At 37.8% G+C, this 18,855-nt stretch overlaps 1 protein-coding gene across 7 annotated transcripts in view; it reads right to left on the reverse strand.

Moving 5' to 3' along the window:
- The window catches only part of MITF (melanocyte inducing transcription factor), a 374,744-nt gene that overhangs the window by 156,298 nt on the left and 199,591 nt on the right, over positions 1-18,855 (reverse strand). For 6 of the 7 annotated variants that reach the window (XM_073569725.1, XM_073569723.1, XM_073569724.1 and 3 more), the window contains 2 exons: positions 15,786-15,933; positions 144-13,668 (listed from right to left, as the gene is read on the reverse strand). In XM_073569725.1, coding sequence (XP_073425826.1) covers positions 13,273-13,668; positions 15,786-15,933 — 544 coding nt within the window. In that variant the 3' untranslated portion in view covers positions 144-13,272. Of the gene's footprint in view, positions 1-143; positions 13,669-15,785; positions 15,934-18,855 lie in introns of those variants that run through there. The other variant, XM_073569726.1, reaches the window with a different exon arrangement.

The raw sequence follows: 18,855 nt of genomic DNA on the forward strand, positions 1-18,855 counted from the left end.
GGGGTCAACCAACCACCTAAAACGTGTGAATAATTTAACTGTCAGTTTTTAGAAAAATTAAACTGAGATTTTTTTCTTGATAAATTAAAGACTTTTTTCTTTTGTAGATAGCAAAATAATAAAAAAGAAACAGGAGATCAAAATATGGAAAAAAAACAATTCTTTATTCATTCTATCAATAATAATAGTTTAAATGTCTTCATTGGATACATTACATTGACCCATACCGGACACGGATATGAATCGAAAAACACTTTATCGCCCCCCGAAGTCGCCAAGAGGGAACGTCAACAAAACATTACAGTACAAATCAAGAGGCGTCTCATCCCCGTCACCAAAAATTCTAGGCACACATGCAAACAAAAGCTATTTCCAGTGCAGTTTATACGAAAACCAAAATAAATGTCGTTTTTTTTGTTGTTTTTTTGTGCTTCTTATGCATTTTGCAGCTATTTTTGTTTTATCTTGAATACAAAAAAAAAAAAAAGTTATAACATCAGCAAAACTGTTGGGAAGTTTTTCTTAAAGGCACGGGGACAAAAGATGATCCTCAGTGAATTTATTGCTTTATCAAAAACAGGTAAAATAAAAAAAGGAAGTCAATAAAATCGTTAAAGGAACAAACACTAAAACAAACCGATACCTTGCCTCAAGGCATCGTTAAGGGACGACGCATGACACAAATCTCGATGCAAATAACATCTTTGCGGAGGAAGGGAGCAGCGTCTCTAATGTTGTTTTTGCAAGTAACAATCGTGCGAGTCAATTTTGACCCTTTAAAGGGGTTGCCCAATTTTATTTCCTACATGCATGTATTTGGGGGCTTAAAAATTCATTTTCGCAATTGGGAGTTCAGTAAAAATGTTGCACCGTTTTGGCTTTTACAAACTCTTTGCGTCTTCGCAAATTCAACTTTGATGTGGTCTGTGGTCATAAATAGGTTGAGAGGAGCACAGAAAAAGAAAAGGAGCTTACTGATGGATTCTCAGTTGACTCATTCTCCAGCTCATGCCACACAGAGGCAAAATGGTGCAAGATTTTTAATGAAACCCAATGACAAAAATGAGTTTGAGCTCCTATTAAAGTTAAAAAAAAAAGTTTTACATCAAAGGCCTACAAGCCCTTTAAGTACCTTTCCACTTGACTTAAGATTTAAAGCCAAACTAGATGATTCAGAGATCTGCCTCTGTGTATATTTTACTTCCCAGGGAAGGGTTATAATTTACCCTAAGCCAGTTTGATGGTCTGGTTAAGGAGAAATTTTTACCCTTTAGACCCCACATCGAAGATCTCTCCCCCCAGCCAATCAGAGGGTAGTTGTATATTTTAATTTCCCAGGAGGCATTACGTGGCCTCTAAGTCTCCCTCCGTCAACTTGGTGGTCTCTTTAAGGAAAAACGTTACACTTTAGAACATAACACAATTTATCAATTTGTTTTCTAGATTGTTCCTTTAGCAGAGTCATTAGAACAATGTCTATGACCCAGAATAATGCATGCAATGCCGTAATCGCCTCTCAAAGGCACGTCCAGATAGTAAAATAATTTCTGGCTAAGGTGCGAACATGAAATGGTGCATGTACCGGACATGAAGAGATCTAATATATAAAACAATACAAATTATTATCTTCTTCGATAGATCGGAGCCCATCCCCCACCCCCAGCACTATTAATAATTAAAGCAAATTAACAGAGGTATTTAAAGGCACTCTAATATGAAGAAGTATATTAGGGGTTAAATCCACCCCCATAGCAGCTCTATCTGATTTTACTGCAATTTTTTGAAAAAATAAAAAAGCAAAAAAAAAATACAGAAAATGCAATCTGTGCCTTTCAGGAAAATATTACACTAAACCTAAAAGGTCTTTTTATATAATGTGTCAAGCTGATTTATTGTAGGGGTCACATTAGTGCCGCTCGGGAGCCGTAATTCTCCACCGATGATGAGAGATCTAATTTAGGATGCAAATTTGGGATGTGAGAATTTCTAACAATTTTATATATCAGTTTTGTAGCGGAACTGGTCACTTGGTATGTTCATAAAGCTCTCTAAAGAGTAAACGTTTTAATTTTTATTTAATAAATTAATAGAAAACATGAAAATAATCAACTTTCTAATATATCTTAGCAGAGAAATCTTCTTCTTTCTCCTCCCGGACTGATCTTTCTCAAGTCATAGCTATAATTTGTATTCAGTGAATACAATTTCTTTTTCCATTACTGAGATAGATTACAGTTAGTGGTCATAAAGTTCTATGGAGGAGGGAGAATAGAGAGAGTTCATCCCACCCCCCTCTATATAAGACATGACGTTTGGACCTCATAGAGTTCTATGGAGGAGGGGAAGAAGGAAGGAGCTAGAGGCAGAGTTTCTCCCTCCTCCCCTCTCACAGGAGATGACAGTTGGTGCTCATAAAGTTCTATGGAGAGGGGAGGAGCTAGAGTCACACACATTCTGATGCAAGTTTTCCTGAAATGAGTTACAGCTCTCTATAAAACATTATGCGCACCAACTGTCACCTCCTATCACAGTAATGGGAAAAATTGTATTCACTGAAGACAGATTTTACACGTGAACTGAGAATTTTGAGAGTTAAAGATTCATTCAGAAGAAGCAAGGAGTGGATTTATTTGAAAATATATAATAAAGTTTCTTATTTTTATGTGTGCTATTGATTTATGAGTAAAAAATAATACAACTCTTTAAGTATGAAAATATATTTTTACAACTAGTAAACTAGTAATTTACATATTTCAAATTTCCCAGCATTCTATCATTTGATATTAATTTTCTTGCCTGTGACGATTTTATTTCTATTGTCAATAGTAATGATAATATGCTAGAGTAAAGCAAAACGATTCAAGCGGCAATGTCAAAAATCGTGGTTGAGCCCTTATCTACCGACATTCTAGGTGCCTCTCCTGATTCGTGACATCACCCGGTGATGACAATAAGTAGGAACAGGTTCAGAGGGCTCTGGTCCAGGCGCCACGGATTGCCGACCAGGCTCTAGTCCAGGCGCCACGGATTGCCGAACAGGCTCTGGTCCAGGTACAAAGGATTGCCAACCAGGCTCTGGTCCAGGTGCCATGGATTGTCGACCAGGCTCTGCTCAAGGTGCCATGGATTGCCAACCAGGTCCTGGTCCGGGTGCCGTGGATTGAAGACCAGGTTCTGGTCCAGGCACCACCGATTACTGTCCAGGCTCTCATCTAGGCACCATGGATTGCCAATCAGGCTCTGGTCTAGGAGCTACAGATTACCAACCAGGCTTTGGTCCAGGCGCCATGGATTGCAAACCAGGCTCTGGTCCAGGTGCCACGGATTGCCAACCAGGCTCTGGTCCAGGCACCACAGAATGCCGACCAGGCTCTGGTCCAGGCGCAATGGATTGCCGACCAGGCTCTGGTCCAGGTGCCATCGATTACCAACCAATAGTAACAAGTATACTGCCACCTGATCAAGACGATGTGTTACCGTCGAAACGCATTGTGGATTAAAGATAAACATTTCTAATTGATGTCCTGTGCACTCCGTTTGACCGTGGTTACTTGTTACTATTGCACCCTTCCTCCCTTGGAGGTACTCATCTGGAGCTGCAGTGGACTCCCCTTCAATATTCTCGTGAGGCCGTAACCCAGCACTTCCCTGTGACCGCCACTTTTCAGTTTCTATATGGATTGCCGACCAGGCTTTGGTCCAGGTGACACGGTTGCCGACCAGGCTCTGGTCCAGGTGCCATGGATTGCCGACCAGGGTCCTGCAAATCTTTTTTCTCAATTCCGTAAGATCATCATTGCAAGTTTTTGCTAAAATTAAACCATTTCTAAAAAAAAAAAGTGCACCCATCTCAGGAAAAGCTTGTCCTGCTTACATTTTCTACTTATTTTGTGTTCCTAAAAGCATAATTCATGAACACTAAGTGATCGTACCTGAGTTTCTATTGAATGCGAATACTGCATCTTCCAGTTGTAAAGAAAAATTAAATGTTTGCAATAACTTATTCTTAACTATTATTACTATTGTCATCTGCCATAAAAAAAATAAATAAAAAGTCGCGTTAGTACTCAGTTTTAAAAGAAATTGATCAAATATTCTAAATTTGGTTATTTGGAAAACATTAAATAAATGTTAATTAAAGAAAAAAAATTAATTGAAACTTAAACAAAATAAAAAGTCACATTAATACTATTTTTTAAAAGAGAAAGGATCAAATATTCTGAATTTTGACATTTTGAAAAAATTTTAAAAAAGTTACGGTTTCAATTTATTTTTTTTCTTTCCTTAACAAATGAAATAAAAAGTCACTTTTAAAAGAAAATGGATCAAATATTCTAAATTTTGAAATTTGGAAAACAAAAGCGAAATAAAGGAAAACAATCAATTGAAACCATAATGAACATTAAGAAAGATCAATGCGATATTTAAAATAAATTGTATTTAAAAATAAAAATTGTATTTTGCTTTTCTTTTCATATTCAAAAACAAAATGAAGTCAAGTTATATGTATATAATTTGTGCTAAAAAAAGGGAAGTTTTGAATAATTCAGAAAGTGTAATAAATGCCATCCTAGTTTTACAAACCTGCGAAACGAATGGTGTAACATAAAATCCTGCATTTCAAGGTTTTTAGAGGACAAAGTTCATGTTGGTTTTGGAGTAAAAATTCTAAATACAATCCGAGTCTATATCATATTTCTAATTTTTACATCAATTTCATTCAAAGGAGAAGTTTGAAGCTATAATAGCTTTTATTACCTTACGATTAGGATTTTTTTACTACTAAGTAGAATAGCAGGTTACATCCTACGGAATTTGGCTAGATCGTCTGCCCCTAGGGTTAAAAATAATTTAGTACTTTAGTACGTTTCAAGACTCTCAGGAACTATAGTTTGCTACTCTACGACTGGAATCTTGCATAAAGATTTTTGAGGAGTTTCTGTGCCAAAACAAGAAATGGATCCAGCAGAAATTAGAAGTATAAATTCTCACTTTAGATTCTGAATCCACTTCATGGTTCCAAAAAATGCATCAAACATGACACCAAAAGCAACCGCAAAAACTGAACATGTGATCCAGCCTAAGACTAATAGTGCACACAAGGTCTTTTTGCTTAGATTTCAGAGCAGAAATTGAGAGGAAACTGAAAGTTTTTCAGGCGTTTTGAGAATTGGAGGATGGATGACTTGTAGAGTTTCTGGTCAGATTCCGCTTCCTAGAAAAACTCTACGGGCACATACGATAAGGTTTTGTGCACACAAAGTCTTTCTGCTCAGTTTTTTTTTCAGTTTCTACTCCAAAATCACCTTGAAAAACTCCATGTGCACATATTCTAAGGATATTTGCAAAATGAAAATTTCAGGGAGGTTTTAGAGGAGAAACCGAGAGGAAACTCTTCAGAGACTCCTGAAAAATTTCCAAAATTTTCAAAAACTTGGAGGTTCTGCTCAGATTCCGCTAAACAAAAACACACAGCAAAAAGACTCAGTGTGTATGTTGCCGAAATCATTCTTCTGGAACTAAAACACTGATAGGCTACGTGCGCATGGTGTCTCTTAGATGCTGGCGCAGCCGCCGAGTTTTCCAAGTGAAGCCACTTCAGGAAAAAGTTGTTGTCTCTTTCAGGCGGATTCTGGAGGGAATCCGCTTGAAGAAGATTCTGTGTGCACTTAACCCCTGATAATTAGGGAAGACTATGGCTAACTACTCAAAAACTGTTGTAATTGGGAGAAAAAAATAAGAAATCCCAACCCTACATAGAGAAATGTAGCCCCTTCTTTCTGCCGATTGACATCATTCCAGATCGAACCTTTGCAAATCACATATTGATGAACTCCAAACTCTTTGGACAGGACTATTTTATCAGATTGTCTGTGGAATAACAATTACGAAGGATGTTTTCATATATCTCTACTTTGCACCATTGTTCCAATGTGCCTCATGGACATGTATCAATCAATAGGTCACTGGGAACTATTTTATTCCGTGGCCAATGGGATGAATCCTATGAAAGCAGGAAAGATGAGGGCACATGACCCACTAGCACCGTGAATGGTAATACCCTAATGACCAGAGGATAGTCACAATTCAAAGCTCTGAGAAGAGAATACAAGCATGAGTGTGTCATCAGAAAATCTCATGTGTCACCAAGGTTTGGTGTTAAATGTATTTTTTTTTTTTTACTTTTTTTGCAAAAAAAAAATTTAAACTGGACACTGGAGATATTTTAGTCTCACAAGTCAAGTTCTTTCAGGAGCAAATTTCAGTGGTCTCATTAACAGCACACAAGATAGCAATGACTTATAACACTTCTTTATACATTTACAGTAGAAACACTATTCACAATAGGTGATGTCACAGCTCACCTCCTCCTCCTATTATACAATGACTGACAACACCTCTATTTACAGTAGATAACACAGGGTCCATTATTCATAATAGCTGATGTCACAGCTTACCTCCTCCTCCTGTACAATGATAACACCTCCATATACAGTAGATAACACAGGATCCACCATTCACAATAGGTGATATCACAGCTCACCTCCTCCTCCTGCACAATGCCTGATAATACCTCTATATACAGTAGATAACACAGGATCCACCTTTCACAATAGGTGATGTCACAGCTCACCTCCTCCTCCTGCACAATGACTGATAACACCTCTATATACAGTAGATAACACAGGATTCACTATTCACAATAGGGGATGTCACAGCTCACCTCCTCCTCTATATACAGTAGATAATTGGGGATTTACAATAGATGTCACAGGTCTCCTCATCTGTCTGTACAATGACTGATATACAGAAGATAACAGGGGATCCACCAATCACAATAAGGGATGTCACAGCTCACCTCCTCCTTCTTCCTGTACAATCTTTGATAACACCACTATATAGAGTAGATAACATAGGATCCACCATTCACAATAGATGAGGTCACAGCTCCCTTAGCTCTTCCTTCCTTCACAATGACTTTTCTTTTACAAGCTCATTAGATGCTTCAATATAAATGAGTCTATTGCTGCTAATGTACATGTGAATTTCCTGAAAGAACAGGAAGTTGACGTCTAGATTAGCCCCAGTGGCCAGTATGTATGCAAATTGCAATATTTCTATTTTTCCTTTTAATATAATTGGTGATATGAAAAAAAAAGAATGATGATAAAATTGTGTAAAAAAAATACAATTTACATAAAAACCTGATTTAAACAGTAGATTATTTTCTGATGATAAATTCCCTTTAAAAGATGGAAAATCTAATTTTTAGCCTCAGGGAAAAAAAACTTAAATTCTAAAAAAAAACTTGCCTGGAAATCGGCTTTCGCGCCACACGATAAAGCATTGAAATTTCACGTAATTATGGAAGCACTTAAGGTTAGACTAGAACATTTGGCAACAGCCAGGTTTAAAAATTACTACACTAATCCAATAAGGTTCAACTAAGCCACAATTCAGTCAGTGCGTAGAGTCCAAAAAAATATAGACCGTCCCTTAAGGCACTTCATTCTGAATGAGAATTTCTATTGCGACTACTACGAGACAAAAAGTCCTTTCTACACAAGAAAAAAAAAAAAAGATTAACGAACATTCCGAGTCGGAATTCTCCTAATTTTGATCAAATATACATTTATGACTACTGTTATTGCATAGATCTACATGAATAATTAATACATCAAATCTATCTGTACATCGTGGATGTAGATTAAATTCCAAATATAGCAATAAGTAACAGTTAGGCCAAGGTATACCAGTTTTCCTACAGAACGCCTTCAAATAACATCGGAATAAACTGCATAAAATGTGTTTATTATTCACGTTGCCCCCAATGAAAAAAAAAAGTAAAATTAACACTGAATCATTAAAAACCAAAAATAATTTCAGATTTCAAACAAGTTTAATAAACCTATAGAAATAAATATATATTTTTTTCTAAACAACCTAAAATCACTAAATCCCCCTCCAAAAAAAAAACAAAAAAAACTTTAATCCCATAAGAATAATTAAAGATAATAATCCCTAAGATCTCTATAATAGAATTAAAAAAAAATAACCCTTCTTTACATACATATATAAAAAAAATAAAAATAGTTGGCAAAATTGAGCACTTTTAAGATGCATTGGTAAAATATAAAAGAGTGCATTTTTACGCATCAAAATTTGTCAAATTATTACACAATTAAAAAATAAAACTTAAAAAAAACGCAAAATCTATTTTGAAAATTAATAAATTATTTTCTATTTCTGAAATCTGTAGCCCCCTGATAAGCATTCACCTTCTTTTCAGCCTAATATTTAGAAAGGATAGACTTTAAAAAAAAAAAAATGTACTTACATTTGTCAAAATATTTTTCCAAATTTAATTTTCAAAACTTTTTTTTTTAACTTCTTAAATTTCATTTTCAATTTTCTGTTTGCTAAGCTTTTGGTTTTAACTGTAGTGATATTGAATTTAGGGGAAATTCTGGATAAATTATTGCAATTATTTAGAGAATTTTTAGGGTGTTTATTTTTAATTTCTTTTCTAAAACCTTGTACTGTATTTATGAAAATATTTTTCAGAATTTGATTTCTAGAACTTTTTTATTTTATTTATTAAATTGCAATTTATTTTTTAATTTTCTGTTTGATGACCTCTCTGTCTTAACTGTAGTGATCCTAAATTTAGGCAAAAGCCTCATTAAATTATTGCAATTATTTAGAGAATTTTTAGGGTGTTTTTCTTTTATTTCTTTTCTAAAGCATCATATTCATATGTTTTTTGCTTCTTAAATTGCAATTTAATTTTTAATTTTCTGTTTGATATCCTTGTTGTTTTAGCTCTAGTGATCCTAAATTTAGGCAATAGCCTGAATAAATTATTGCAATTATTTAGAGAATTTTTTGGGTATTTTTTATTTATTTTCTAAAACCTTGTAGCGTATTTGTCAAAAATATTTTACAAAAATTTGATTTCTAAAAGTTTTTTATTTTATTTATTAAATTGCAATTTATTTTTTAATTTTCTGTTTGTTGACCTCTCTGTCTTAACTGTAGTGATCCTAAATTTAGGTAAAAGCCTCAATAAATTATTGCAATTATTTAGAGAATTTTTAGGGTATTTTTTTAACTTCTTTTCTAAAACCTTGTAGCATATTTGTCAAAAATATTTAACAAAAATTTGATTTCTAAAAGTTTTTTATTTTATTTATTAAATTGCAATTTAGTTTTTAATTTTCTGTTTGATGACCTCTCTGTCTTAACTGTAGTGATCCTAAATTTAGGCAAACGCCTCAATAAATTATTGCAATTGTTTAGAGAATTTTTAGGGTGTTTTTCTTTTATTTCTTTTCTAAAGCATCATATTCAATACAGTACTTTAAGTCTAATTGGAAATGTAATATTGGATGGTCTTGAATCCGGAAACAATGTACTCTCAGCACAAAGCAGCATTTGGTGCACTTGACCAATTTTAGCTCCCCTTTAATTGACCCAGGGTGAATAGAGATTTAGGACAGCCTTACACCATAGTCTAAAGTTGATCAAATTGAACAATGTCAACCAAAACAATTATTCGTTGGGTAAAATTTAGCCATGTGTTACCCAACAGATGAGACACAAATAACATTTTAGTTCAGCAGTTGCTAGATTCTTAGAACATTCAAGAAAAAAAGATTTTCATCCTTCGGTGTCATTGACCATTTATGGAAAAACTGTATCTACCAATAGGGACTCAAATTGTGTGTGACCACATTTGTGTAGAGTTTGTGCACCAGACAAATGCTCATTCAATGGTTGTTCAATCATCAACCCACTTCTAACTTTTTTTGACACCTTTAAGGAAGGGTTCCCCCAAATCATTTTTTTAACCAAGTATATATTTCTTCTCCGGACTAATCATGGACTATCCATGTAGAACCCTAATGTCATGCCTTATTTTTTAGCTATAATATGAAAGTTAAATTTATCCAAATACAGAGACTCGCTGGGTACAATTGATCTAGAATAAAAAAATTCTCAGGAACCTTTACTACCTTACCGGCATGATAGGCTTTACTGTGCTCTAGTACTCTAGTATAGGTACTAGAATAACCTTGACATTTGTACAACCCAACATCTTCCACTTTTCCAACATCTTTCACACCACATGGCAATCTAAAATTCCAGTATTTTCTAGACCAACCAATAAGGGTCTATCTGATGGCCTTCCATAATCTGTAAAGGACACTTCTAAGTCACGACCTTATGCAGACATTCACTACTCAGCGTAATAAAGGCTCCAGAAAATCCCATTCATGTCAATGGACATAGATGACTATGAACAAGGATTGGACCTTTGCTCAAAATTAGTGGAATCTCAACTTCTACACTTTCACTACATGGATTGTTCAATTTTTCTGTCCTGATAGTTATTGGGGTTGGTGTCTCAACGTCCATGCTTCCACTTTATCAAAGTTTTTCTACTTGCTCATCTATGATGGTGGTGGTGGGTGTCCTTTATACTTATTTTACTTTTTCATCTCTGTTGGTGGTTGGCCCATCTTCTATACTTCCACTTTATGAATGTTTTTTTCTACTTTCTCTTCTAAGATGGTGGTGGGTGTCCCTTGTACTTTTACACTTTCATCTCTGATGGTAGTGTTCCATCTTCCATGATTCTACTTCATGAAAGTTTTTTTCTACTTGCTTGTCTCTGATGGTGGTGGTGCGAGATGTCCCTTGTAGTTTTTCTTTTTGATCCCTGATGGGGGGGAGCCCATATTCTATACTTCTACATCATGGATTTTTTAATACCTTTTTTGTCTCCAATGGTTAAGACTTTTTCTGTTTTTCATCTCTCATGGTGGTGGTTTTTCATCTTCAATACTTCCACATTATGGATACTTTATTGACTTTGAAAAAGGAAGTTTGGGTTCCTTGGAATTTCTTCTTTTTTATCTCTGATGGACTCTTTTAACTTTTTGTGTCTATTAGTGGTGTCGTGGTGCCACCATCTATACTTCCATATAGTTTCTTTAATGGTGGTGGTACTGGTTGTCCCATGGAATATTTTTTACTTTTTTGGGTCTATGATGGCAGTGAAGATAGTCCCTTGGATTTTATTCTACTTTTCTGTCTCTCATGGCAGTGATGGTTGGGGCATCTGCTATAAATCCACTCTAAGGTTTTTTGTTTTTCTATTTTTCTTCTCGAATCGCGGTGTTGGTGGTCTATAGGATTTTTTTTTACTTTTCAGTCTCTGATGGGGGTGGGGTTTTGACAAATGTTTTAATTCTAGTAAAAAGTTTGTAATCGTCAACAAAACCTTTCCGGCACTAGATTATCAAAGCTTCTGTATTATCAGATGGACATATCCGTGCAATAAAATGACCTTCTAGACATTCGTTTTACACAACCAGTCGTCTATCAGTGAAAATCTCAATTATCAGACGATATCATATTAAAAATGGCTACTTACTGTAGTTTCTAGGCTACTGGTAAAAAAACGTAAAGATTCCAATTTTGCCATCACAGGTTAGGGAAAATATGCAGTTACTATAATAGGTACACAAATTGATCAAAATGTTAAAGGGGTTGTCCATATTTGGAGGTCACTTTTTTTTACTTAACTACATGTGTTTTGAGCTTAAAAAAAATAATTGGGTTTCATTAAAAAAAATTGCATAGTTTGGCTAGCTCTTATGGGCTTTTGGTTTCCCTGCATATTGAAAGTTGACTTGATCTCTGGTTATAAATCAGTTGAGAGGAGCTCGGAAAAATGCATAAAAAGTTACAAACTTTCCCGTCAGAATAAGCTCGCTGATGACTTCTCAGTTAACTCATGCTGCAAAAAACAACTCCGAGGCTAAAAAAAAAAAGGCAAGCAGTGCAACATTTTAATGAAACCCAAATGCAAAAATGGTATTTAGCCCCCGGTACATGCATTTAAATGGACATCCCCTCTGAGTTAAGATCACTTTATGAAAGTGGGCGGGCCCTTCCTTAGAAATCCACACCGATTCGTGAAAATAAACTGATCCCTTCATAGCTTTCCTTGGGAACATAACAGTTCATGGAAAAACGGGGAAGGGTCAAAAATTTTGAATCAGCAATGGCCCCAATTCATTGATTGGTGGAGGTCCAAGAGGTCAGGCCCCGCCTTTTTTTAAAGGTATAGGAAATACTCAAGCAATATGACATCACACTGAGATGGGAATACACTATATAAAGTTAAACTCAGGCCCTGAACTTCAAAATTCATCACTTTTGAATGAGTTGTTTCTTGAATTTTGTCAATTTTTGCTGATTTTATCATTATGCCCCCTTTTAGAGTAGAATTTTACAGATAAGACCTGAATAAAACATTAAAACTGTGTCCGCAGACCCGAGCCATATTAGAAAACTACACTACATATACTACAAATACCTTAGATATTATTTGGGCAACCTCCAAATTAGAGGCGCTCTATGAAACTTTTTTTTTTTGTTAAATCCTGAGATCACATTATAAAGGTAAAAAAACAGAAATAAATAAATAAAAATATTGCTTGAAATGTCTTAACAGGTTCTGTTATATATTTTCTGAGAAATGGAAACTGAAACATTGAGCCAAAAGCCAACTACAGTGTCAACTACAGTCAAGGGCGTACATAACATCAAGGCAGTAGGAGGTTCATCCTTATGTGGTCCCACCTTTTTTTTTTAACTGGTAGCATGAATTTGCATAAGACCCTCCCCCGAGGAATTGCAATTTTAGCAAAAGCAGGGGATAATTATTACAAAGGTACATGAAAGGTTGTAATAGGAGGAAACAACCACCAGGCCAATCTAATATATGGGTCACAAACTTGGGCACCATAATGGGAACCCATTATGCTCTTATCTATGGGACCTCCTCTCTTTTATGTATGCCATTGACTATATCTAAGAAATTCTCACTTTTTCTAATCCTTCATTATTCCATCAATGGAAGATTCTCCATGGTATACAGATAATTTGGTTTCTACACCTAAACAGATACCTAACCGCTGATACAGGGCTACTGGTTGAAATCAATCTGACTCGACAATCAGTAATATCTTTGAATTGGATAGAACTAAATCTCTCATGCGCAATACTTTGAAGGCAAAGTAAGTAATAAAATACACAAGTATCTTTACAAAAAAAATTCTAAAAATAATAATAAAGCATAAGTGCTGGCCTATGGATGAAACACAGAGAAATTTCTATCAAATTGAACTATCTAGAAATCTACTGCTCCAAAATAGTACAATATATGGAAGTCTGTAAGAGGGTGTTGTCCACCCGATGCTAACAGTGGTGGTCGTTTTCTTCCATACTGATACTGCTCCTCCTGCTGTTTGCTTTGGAGGTGCCAGGAGATACTGAGTGAAGAGCCTCGTGGACTCTTGGAGAAAGAGTATCGTCCATGAATATGTCTTGCAGTTTGGAGCCCACCTTTGTTGGCATGCTATAGGCAGTGGGAGAGTCAGCAATGTTCCTTATGTTGTTGCTAAAAGTGATGGTGCCATCGTTAAGATCTAGGGTGGAGGTTCCGGAAAGATCGTGGTGGTTTTGCAACATTTCTTGGTTGCAGCTGTCCAACATAGGTTCCTGCTTGATGATGCGGCTCACCAGATCGGAAGAGCAGAGGCCAGTAGCTGGCATGATGGAAAGTCCATGGGCTCGTGCTTGCATTTCCAGCTCCTGAAAGGTACAAAGCAAAAATAGTGACCAAGAAAACATAAAAAAAAGTTTGCCAAATTTAAAAAAAATTGATTTTTCTGAAAAATGTCATTAGACTCCAGACCCCAAAAAACATAATAAACAGAGGGGAAGAGTTAAAACAATAAATTCTATTCCATATTCACCAGTCCTAGGTTCGCAACTCAACTATAGTGCCACCAAAGGTCCCCAAACGGTCTGGATTTTCGATCTCCCGGTCTCCAGTCTTTGGTCTTCCAGCACTAATTTCAGTGGCCTCAAGTGCGTATCGAGCCCACACGACAACTTGAGGCCATATCAGTGATAGAAAACCTAAAGATCAAAAGTTGGAAGATCCCAAGACTGTAGACCAGAAGATCCAAAGCAAAGACCAGGAAACTTGGCAGAGAAATGAAGCAGCAGGACAGGAGAAGGGTGGGCAAAGAACAGGGATTTTTAACCTCTTCCTGGCCTTCAAAAGAAATTGTGGCCAACTAACATCTATTTTACCGGATATGTGCCAATCGAATTGAGAAAAATTTAGATTTAGGAGAATCTGCATTTTGGGTGGAATTTTTGATAAATTATGATTCGATTTATTAATCTCTAAATATTTTTTATTTAGCTAGAATTTATTTTACTCACTTACACAGCAATTTACATACATTATCATCGCTGGGGATCACAATCCAGATGTATGTCTTTGGAATGTGGGAGGAAACCGGAGAACCCGGAGGAAACCCACGCAAACACGGGGAGAACATACAAACACGGGATTTGAACCCAGGACCCCAGCGCTGCAAGGCTGCAGTGCTAATCACTGAGCCACTGTGCTGCCCACAGTAACTTAATAAAAGTTAATGTGAAGGCTCAAAAGTCATCTTTTTGAGCATTTTGTCAGCGTTTTTGCTTAAAAAAAGAACTATTGATTTCATCGCTGTTTAATGGCGCACATGCTCACTACCGCTCAACTCACACAGAGGACTTTAGGACCTCCAATCTTGTGATTATTGTCCCTGCAATTGTACATTTTAACCCTATCCTGGTGATTTAGGCTATTTATGGGACAAACCTTTCATTTCTAAGGTGTCTTAATATATTGGGGACTAAACTCCACTCGGAAAAGGGAACAGGACTCACTCCATGATGTGCACCCAGACTTACAGGAGCGTGTGCCCATGTCGGATTCAGACCTATCATCGGCCCAAACCGAGATTCATTGAGAAAACCATTTTGGTGACGGTGCGCCGCACTATAGAATAAGGCGATGACACGTGTCCGCGCACATGTATCACGACGCTTCTTCACAAAGCTAATTTTACCATTGCATAACACAAGGGCCCCCCGGCACCGGTATAACTTATGTCTATTTAGTGCAGATATTCGCGCCTTCAGCTCATTATCAAGGTGCCTAGTGATGAATGAGAGAAAAACTGGAGGAAGTAAAAGAAATGTAAATGAGCTATAATTGGTCTGACATTGAAGGCTCTGTATCAGGGGAGAAGGGGCTGACAGATCAGGGAATGAGACCTATATATAAGAGAGAGATTACATCCTCTGCGGAGGAATCCAGACATGTCTGTAAATAGAAATCTGTCACTTGTTCATCTATTATATCTATCTATTATCCATCTATCATCTATTAATTATCTATCTATCCGCACTCATTAATGTGTCAATATTGACTAGTATACTGTAGGTGGCGCTAGACTCCCTATTCTCTTCCTCTGGGAAAAGGCTACTTGCATATTTTAAGGGAGCATTGCAAGGCCACTAAGTCTCCTCACACCAACTTAGTTCCCCCAATAAGAAATAACTTTACCCCTTACACTCCCCACACTCCAAAATACTTACAGATAGGGAGCAGAGACTGTGAGCCCCAGTGATGACAGCGAGTCAAGGTAATGTACGTACAGCGCCACAGAATATGTTGGTGCTATATAAGCAAGTGTAATAAATAATAAATAAATGCAAGTAAGTGATGTGAGATGCCGCGCATTGTGCTGAAGCTTAGGTGAAGAATGAGACGGGTACACAAAGGGTACGCCCTGTTATAAAGCCTCCCGCCTGAGACGTGCAGCGAGACTTTTAGGGGCGCAGGCTTCGCGCTGTCCGCTGACCTGTATCCGGAGCAGCAGGTGGCGGTTCGCATGCTCCAGCTTCTTCTGCTTATTCTCCACCTCCTTGGAGCGTTGCTGCTCTCGCTGCAGTTTGCGGATATAATCCACCGAGGCTTTCAGGATCGTTCCCTTGTTCCACCTCATGTCCCTAGAACGGAGAATTACGTGGCATTAAAATAATCCGTGAAAACATCCGATGTCATGTTTTACTGACGTCGCTGAAGCTCTGTCCTGTCGGGCTGACTGCTGAGTGTGAGCACGAGCCCACCATCTGTCCATGTCTACACTGTATACAGAATGTGTAAGTCTGAGCCAGTGGCTCAGGATGCTGCTTTCCCCATCCCAGTGCTTTATACTGAAGCTCAGCTCCTTCACACTGGCTGCTGTGTATAAGCACTAGCCCATCCGCTAGCTCTTCCTCACTTTCTATCTTATATACTTTTTAGTTTACGAATCTAATGTAGTATTGAGTCATCTCCTGTCTTATCTGAGGGTCAGGATTCTTCTCTCCCCAGTGCTTTATAGTGAAGCTCTGCTTCTCCAGACTAGCTTCTATATAGATGCACTAGCCCATCCTCTGGCTGTCTATCTCTCTTAATCTATCCTTTATACTGTTTAGTGAAAGGATAAAGTAATTTTCTCCTCCCGTCTATTCAAAGTCTCAGGATTTTGCTCTCCCTATCCTCAGTGCTTTATACTGAAGCTCTGCCTTCTTAGACTAGCTTCTAAATATAAGCACTAGCCTAACTTAGAACTTTTCTGCCCATATCCCAATATCTATCCTATACACTGTTAGTACAATTACTTGAGGATGTTTTCAGTCACCTCCTGTGTCCTCAAAGTCTCAGGATGCTGCTTCCCCCATCCACAGTGCTTTATACTGAAGCTCTGCTTCTTCAGACTGGCCTCTGTTCATAAGCACTAGCCCAACCTCGGGCTTCCTGCCTATCTCTCAAAATCTATCCTTTATACTGTTTAGTGCAAGAATAAAGGAATTTTGAGGCTCCTCCTGTTTCTTCAAAGTCTCATGATTTTGCTCTCCCCATCCCCACTGCTTTATACTGAAGCTCTGCGTCTGCAGACTGGTTTCTGTGCATTAGTACTAGCCCATCCTCTAGTTCTCTGTTCATCTCTCTATATCTACCCTATATACTTTAGTACAAATATATGGGGATATTCTTAATCACCTCGTGTCTCAGCAAAGTCTCAGGAGGGTGCTCTCCCCCGCCCTAGTGCTTTATACTAAAGCTCTACTTTTTTTGGACTGGCTTCTGTGCATTAGCATTGGCCCATCCTCTAGCTCTCTGTCCATATTTCTATATCTACCCTATATACGTTTAGTACAATTATATGGGGATATTCTTAGTCACCTCCTATCTCCTCAAAGTCTCAGGATTTTGCTCTTCCCATCCCCACCAGTGCTTTACACTGAAGCCCTGCTTCTTCAGACTAGCCCATCTTGTAGCTCTTTTTCCATCTCTTAATATCTACCTTATATACTTTAGTACAAGTATATGGGGATAGTCTTAGTCATCTCCTGTCTCCTCAAAGCCTCAAGAGGGTGCTCTCCCCTGCCCTAGTGCTTTATACCAAAGATCTTCTTCTTTACACTGGCTTCTGTTTAAGGACTAGCCCATCCTCTAGGTCTCTGTCCATCTCTCTATATCTGCCCTTTATACTTTAGTACAAGCATGTAGGGGGGATATTTTTAGTCACCTCCTGTCTCCTCAAAGTCTCAGGAGGGTGCTCTCCCCCGCCCTAGTGCTTTATACTGAAGCTCTGCTTCCTTATACTGGCTTCTGTTTAAGGACTAGCCCATCCTCTAGGTCTTTGTCCATCTCTCTATATCTGCCCTATATAGTTTAGTACAAGTACTGTATATGGAGATATTTTTAGTCACCTCCTTTCTCCTCAAAGTCTCAGGAGGGTGCTCTCTCCCATACTGAAGCTCTGCTTCCTTACACTGGCTTCTGTACACTCACTGGCCACTTTATTAGGTACACCTGTCCAACTGTGTGTTAAGACTTAATTTCTAATCAGCCAATCACATGGAGGCAACTCAGTGCATTTAGGCATGTAGACATGGTCAAGACAATCTCCTGCAGTTCAAACCGAGCATCAGTATGGGGAAGAAAGGTGATTTGAGTGCCTTTGAACGTGGCATGATTGTTGGTGCCAGAAGGGCTGGTTTGAGAATTTCAGAAACTGCTGATCTACTGGGATTTTCACGCACAACCATCTCTAGGGTTTACAGAGAATGGTCCGAAAAAGAAAAAAAATCCAGTGAGCGGCAGTTCTGTGGCCGGAAATGCCTTGTTGATGCCAGAGGTCAGAGGAGAATGGGCAGACTGGTTCGAGCTGATAGAAAGGCAACAGTGACTCAAATTGCCACCCGTTACAACCAAGGTAGGCAGAAGAGCATCTCTGAACGCACAGTGCGTCGAACTTTGAGGCAGATGGGCTACAGCAGCAGAAGACCACACTGGGTACCACTCCTCTCAGCTAAGGACAGGCATCTGATGGCTACTTTCAGCAGGATAATGCGCCATGTCATAAAGCTCGAATCATCTCAGATTGGTTTCTTGAACATGACAATGAGTTTACTGTACTCAAATGGCCTCCTCAGTCACCAGATCTCAATCCAATAGAGCATCTTTGGGATGTGGTGGAACGGGAGATTCGCATCAGGGATGTGCAGCCGACAAATCTGCGCCAACTGTGTGATGCCATCATGTCAATATGGTCCAAAATCTCTGAGGAATGCTTCCAGCACCTTGTTGAATCTCTGCCACGAAGAATTGAGGCAGTTCTGAAGGCAAAAGGGGGTCCAACCCCTTACTAGCATGGTGTACCTAATAAAGTGGCCAGTGAGTGTATATAAGGACTAGCCCACCATTTAACATGTAAATATTTATAATCTGCACACAGTTAACCAACCAAGTCGACCCTTTCTCACCTACATTGAGTCAAGATAATACAATATTCTAAAAGGGGGAGAGGCTCGTTACTGCCCCCAGTGGTTGTTCTGATAACTACAGGTATTTACGGGGTTATATTAATCTAGAAGGAC

Source organism: Dendrobates tinctorius, unplaced genomic scaffold (genome assembly GCF_039654945.1).
Source record: "Dendrobates tinctorius isolate UK_male_01 unplaced genomic scaffold, ASM3965494v1 ptg000027l, whole genome shotgun sequence".
In the NCBI taxonomy this organism is placed as follows: Eukaryota; Metazoa; Chordata; class Amphibia; order Anura; family Dendrobatidae; genus Dendrobates; species Dendrobates tinctorius.